This window comes from Leptonychotes weddellii, chromosome 7, assembly GCF_054177405.1.
Source record: "Leptonychotes weddellii isolate Sample4059 chromosome 7, ASM5417740v2, whole genome shotgun sequence".
NCBI lineage: Eukaryota > Metazoa > Chordata > Mammalia > Carnivora > Phocidae > Leptonychotes > Leptonychotes weddellii.
Window position 1 is genome coordinate 815628 of NC_138375.1, and position 6000 is coordinate 821627.

The 6000-nt window shown below is 53.4% G+C and overlaps 2 protein-coding genes across 2 annotated transcripts in view; one reads left to right on the forward strand and one right to left on the reverse strand.

Annotated features, from left to right (window-relative positions):
• Positions 1-6000, forward strand: part of SLC6A19 (solute carrier family 6 member 19) — a 251713-nt gene that overhangs the window by 113001 nt on the left and 132712 nt on the right. The gene's annotated exons all lie outside the window — the stretch shown is intronic.
• Positions 1-6000, reverse strand: part of SLC6A3 (solute carrier family 6 member 3) — a 52709-nt gene that overhangs the window by 41835 nt on the left and 4874 nt on the right. The window contains exon 3 of the mRNA XM_081825783.1: positions 4258-4483. Coding sequence (XP_081681909.1) covers positions 4258-4483 — 226 coding nt within the window. The remainder of the gene's footprint in view (positions 1-4257; positions 4484-6000) is intronic.

A 6000-nucleotide genomic window follows, 5' to 3' on the forward strand; every position in this document is an offset into this window, starting at 1 on the left:
ACAGCGTGGATGGACCTGGAGGACATCATGCTGGGTGACATAAGCCAGACACAGAGGACAAATGCTGGATGACGCCTCTTATATGAAGTCCCCAGAGTTGTCAAATTCACAGAGACGGAAAGTAGGACAGTGGGCACCAGGGGCTGGGGTTGGGGGGGCCGGAGAGGGACAGAGTTTCCATCTGGGAGGATGAGAAAGTCCAGGAGATGGGGGGTGGTGTTGACTGCACAGCACTGTGAGTGTGCTTCAGGCCACTGAGCACACATTTAAAAATGGTCAAAATGATATATTTTATGTTATGTATAGTTTATCACCATTTAAAGAAATTCCCCCAAATGAAGGCAAAATATGTTTCAGGAAAACTAAAGCAGAGAAAATTCATTGCCAGCCAGCCTACACTGTAAGGCATGTTAAAGGAAATTCTTCAGATGGAAGGAAATGAAGCCAAAATGGAAATCTGGATCCACATAAGGATCGGAGAGCCCCAGAAATAGCAACTATGCAGGTAAACACAAAAGTCATTTTTCCATTTCAAATTTATCTAATATGTAACTGACTATTTAAAGCAAGAATAGTATCAACGTATCGTGGAGTTTATGACATCTTGTAGAAAGAAAACCCATGACAACAAAGGACGGGCCGGGAAAATGGGAGTATGTTGTAAGGCTCCTAAATTACATGTGACATGGTAGGATGTCATATGACAATAGAGGATGAGAAATTAAAGATGTACATTGTAAACCCTATAAATATCCACAAAAGTTAAAACAAAGCTTATTAACTAATAGCATAGCTAAAATGGAAGCCTAAAAATTAATTAATTCAAAAGAAGAGTTAGAGGGAACAAGAAACAAAAAGATGGGACAAATAGAAAAAAAAATCAAGACGAAAGACTTAAATCCAACCATAGGGATAATTATTGAATGGGAACTTCAATGACAAGACAGAGGTTGTTATGCTGAGTGAAAAAGCAAGAACCGGCTCTACACCGTCTACAAGAAATGCACTCGCGGTAGGACCCACATGGGTTAAAAACACAAGGATGGAAAAGGTACCGATGCAAACACTCTGCATCAGAAGGCAAGGGTGATCATTCTGCTGCCAGACGAAGCTGCTTTAGGATGAGGAATATGACCAGGAGGGACATTTGGTACTGCAAAGGGGTCCATTCAAAAACTTGATATTCATAAATGAACACACACTTCATAACACAGCCCCCAAGATGCATGAATGAAGTCAACACTGATAGAATCGTGAAGACAAAGAGGCAGATGCATAATCACGGTTGAGAGTCCAACACCCCTTCTCAGCAGCTGGGAAGACAGTGGACCGTAAGGAGCTCCCACGACCTGTGGACACGGCACAACTCCCTCCCAGTGACAGCAGAACACCTGTTCTTTGTAAGCGCCCCTGTGATACCCACCAGGATAAACCATATACCGGGCATCAAAGGTCTCAGGATGTTTTGGGATAATGAAGCTTTATAAGTAGAATATGTCGCTAAATCAGAATTAAGTCAGAAATCAAAAATAGAAGCATATCTAGAAAACCTCCAAAGATTTCAAAATTAAATGGGAAGTTCCCCAAATCTCCCATGAGTCAAAGAGGAAATCACAAGGCAGACCAGGGAGTACTTGGAACTGAAGCAAAGTGGAAACACAGCACGTGGAGCTTTGTGGGAGGCAGCTAAAGCCTTCTCTTAGAGGCAAACATGTAGCTTTCTAGTTCACAGTAGAAAGAAGGTGAAGGTGGTGGTAAGTGTCTATGGAACTGCGGGACATTTGAACTTGTTGGAGTTACACGACCTGTTTTGGGGTTTCCAAGCCCACAGGCGCTGTCCTGGCTCAGACTTCACGTCTGTCCAGAGAGTTCCCTGCACCATTTCTCAGCCCTGGAGCTACAACCACAGTCCTCTGGTTTCGGCTCTGAGCCGGCCATGTTTCCTCATGCACGCCCGCCAGGGATTGAGGCTGGGGATGTGGGCAAGTGCCGGGGCTGATGAGGACAGCGCTTCTGGGGCAAACACCAACAAAGGCTCCGCTTTCTCGGGTAAGACCTAACGAAAGTAACAGCAACATCATGCTTCCCTCTGCAGTCTTGGTGGGACCCTTCCCACCGTGAATCCTTCTGCACCTCCAAACAAAAGACAGGTGGTCCCCAATGGTGTCACTTGGCGCCTTTCAACCTCTCTGCGAGTTTCCATTTCAAAATTGTAAGAGACATCCTAGCTTGAAACCTGAGTCCTCATTTTGTTGGTGTGATTATGGACTAAACTCAAGCCAGCACTGAGCACCTCTGAGTGCCCCCCAGTGCAGGGCACTTGACCACAGGCCCCCAGGTGCTCATCCACCACCGTGTCTGCCCCTGCAGAGCCCTTCCCTCTGATCACGGCCAAGTTGAGCACTGGGCCACAGGGGTGAGGGCACACGCAGCCCGGGCACGACCCGTCAGTGAGACACTATTAAATTTGGGAAATGCAGCGGTGAACAGCTCAGCAGCAAGCCGTGTGGCGTTTTTCACCCCTAAGAGCAGCAAACTCGACTTCTCTTTATCTGGACAATTCTCGCTTGCTCATCACGTTAAGAGTCCCATCCACACACTGTAAACTTCCCTGCCTCTCTGTTTCTCACAGCTGCGGGCTCCCCCCGCTGGGCCGGCCTCTGAAACCAGCCCGCCCCTCCTGAGAGCTCCCAGCGAGGCTCACAGCCCCTCTGCAAGCGGGCCCTCTCTTCCCCTTCCCTGTCCTCCTCACATATGTCCACTCTCCTCCAGTTGCAAACCAACGACATCTTCCTAAAAACATAAGCACGTCCTGTGGCACACGACCTCACCCGGCCTGACCACACTCTTCCTGACCACGGCTCAAGGAAACCACCCGTCCTCCCAGCTGCACCTCCAGACCCTCCAAACCTGCGCCCCACGTTCCTGCCCCTCCCTGCCGCTTTCCACCATGGAGATACAGTGCCCACATGGGGCACAGAACCACGGAACAAAGCATTCAGATTCTCAGGGTCTGAAACACAGTCATTCCAGATGCTGTGTGGAGGCCAGTCCTGTGAACACCCACCACCCAACACCCACCCCTGCCGGCAGCATCTCTCCGCAGCCGGGGCTCCCATCCTGCGGCCGCGTGCCTGTCCACGCGCCCGAGTCCTGGCTCCTCCCGGGAGGACACGGTTTTCTAACTCCAAACAAGGTTGGCAAACGTGCCTATTTGCTGTTAGACCAGAACTGTTCTAGTTTTGTTGGTGCAAGTTCCTTTTGCTAAGTTGTTAAGTGGACTCGTTTACATATAAACATGAACGGAATGTGGCCAAGGGAGAGGCGCCCTCACGAGAAACCTCCCCGTGGACGGGAAATTTTAGTGTCAGTGTGACGCCCGCGGTCGCCTGCACTCATCCCGCGGGAAGCTGAGTCAGGACAGCGAGCGCCCGAGCCGCCCGAGCCGCTGGGGACCTGGGGGGGTCTTCCGGAGCCCCCGGGCCCCATGCACGTTTATGAACGCGTCCACATGAGGACTGCGTGTTACTCGACGGCCAGGGTCAGGGTCGTTTCGGGAGGGCTCCTCAGCAAGCGTCGGATTCTGAGGAGAAACGATGCACCCACAGGGGCACTGACGGCCCTTCCAGCCTCAGGCGCCCGAGTGGGGACGAGAACGAGGGAGTAGGAGCCGGCCCGAGAGGACCAGAGAAGAACAGACTCGGGGAGAGCTGCACCTGCAGGCCGTGGGCGCATGTGGTGTGGGATGCAGGGGAGGGCAGGGCCCCGGGAAGGCCACTGGATGTGGGGCCTGAGGAGGGACTCGCGCAAGAATGGATGCTGGGTTTGTAAAAGGAAAGGAACTTCTCAGGAAAAGCAACAGTGGGGGTTGGTAGGCCCTGTCTGTTTAGGAGGCTGGAGGGTGTTTTCTGCCCTCAGAGGTGGGGCGGGAGAACGGAGTGGGCAGAGCCCGGCCCACGCTGGAGGCAGCCCGCCTTCCTTCCAGGCAGCTCTGGCCAGCCTCCTGCCGCCCACAGAGCCGAGCACAGTGGGCGAAGCTGCCCGGGGCCTTTCTGCCATCCACTGTCCACTGTCCACTGTCCACCGCAGTTGAGGACCCCCCTCCAAGATCGGGATTCAGGACAGCGTCTCCAAGAACCCAGAGGCATGAAGCGTGGCCAAGGGACAGGGGTCCTCAGCACACGCTCGCAGGGCGTGTCCCTCCCTTCCCGCGGCCCGCGAGCCCAGTGCGTGCCGTGGCATCGGACCCCCACTTACTCGAAGTACTCAGTGGCAGGCGTGGTGCGGAAGGTGTGGTCAGAGCTGGAGCTGGAGTTGCTGGAGCGCGCCTCTGAGCAGTTGGGGCTGTTCCACGTGTTGTTGCAGTGGACCCACGGCAGCTCCACGGTGAAGGACGAGAAGAGGTAGTGCAGCGCCCAGGCAATGATGACGTTGTAGAAGAAACCCACGTAGAGCGAGATGAGGATGACCGTGAAGCCCACGCCTGGGGCGGGAGAGCAGAGCGCTGTCAACAAGGCGCCCACCCGCCTTCCCGGACCTGTGCTGGCTGCGCTCGGACACTGGAAACCAGACCATGTCTCTGCACACCCAGAGACAACCAGTGAGAGCTCAGGTGCCAGACTTCATGCCACAATCCCAGACAAGGAGTTGCACCCAACCCCCCAAACCACCCATGGCCATCTATGTGCACTCAGAGACATGCAGGGTCACCTAGGGCCACCCTGGTAGAACCAGGTCACCCATGAACATACAGCGTGACTGAGGGCCATCTGTCGCCATCCACTACCACTCACACCCACTCAGCATCAACCAAGGTCATCCAGGGCCCCCAAGCCATGCAAAACCATCAGAATCATCTACTGCCTCCCAGGACCATCAGGGACACCCAGAATACACAGCACCATGAAGAGTCAAAAAGACCACCCCAAACCACTCAGAGTCACTCAGGAACATCCACAGCCACCCAGGAAGACCCAATATCTCCCAGAGCCACCCAGGGTCACCAATGGTCCTTGGAAACTCCGGTCCTCAATGGCCACCCACAGCTACCCAGAGCCATTCAGACACTGATGGCCACTCATAGGTGCTCATACCCCTCAAGACCATCCAGGGCAAACAGAGTCATCTGGGTTCATTCACAGCTACCTAGAGCCACCCAAAGTCACACAGGGCCATCTCTGGCCGTCCAGGGTCAGCTGGGACCATCCCCGACCATCCAGAGTCTCCTAAAGCAAAGCAGGACCTCTCAGGGTGACCTTTCCAGGATCACAAAACCTGGAATTTGGGATCAGTCATTGAGGGGCTCCTGGCTCCCGGTGACCTCGGGCAGAGTGGCGAGCAGTCTTTGGGGCTGTGCCATCCTGACTGGGGGCAGGTGGGTCTGGCCTCCTCCCACTGGCCGAGGAGCCCTCCTGCTCAACGCTAGATAAGCTCTTTCATCAGGCTCCACACACAGCCCTTTTCATTTCAGCTTCCTTCTTGGTGTTGTGGATAGGATTTTTTCGGAGCTTTGGTTTGCTTTATTAAAGCCTGCTTAGGTGCTCTGCCCGTCTTGCCCACTTGTGGCTGGGGCCGTGGCGGCGGGTGGAGCATGCCTTCAAGGTGATGTTTATAGGAAGCGGCTTGGGGCGTCTTTTATGGACATAACCCTGAGGAGAAGCAATCTTCATGCTCAGGGCATCATTAGAGTTCTCTTCCTACCCTGAAAGCAAAAAGAGAAGCACTAAAATTTCTTTGTGCATATGTATTAAACAGGTCCCCTATCAGGAGTGCCCTAGAAATAAAACAGGCCTGGTACATAAACCAGGAAAACGTGTGCCGTAGCCGTGATGATGAAAACACAAGTTTTCTTTGGAAGGTCCTCTCCAGTGTGCGAGTGGTCAGCATTCAAGAAAGTGACATTGCAGTTCTGCTCACTGAATTCCTCAGGACGGAGGCTCGGCTGTGATTCACAGTAAACGCGCCCAGGCAGCCGTGTTCCCGGGGAGCCGTGTCGTCAGG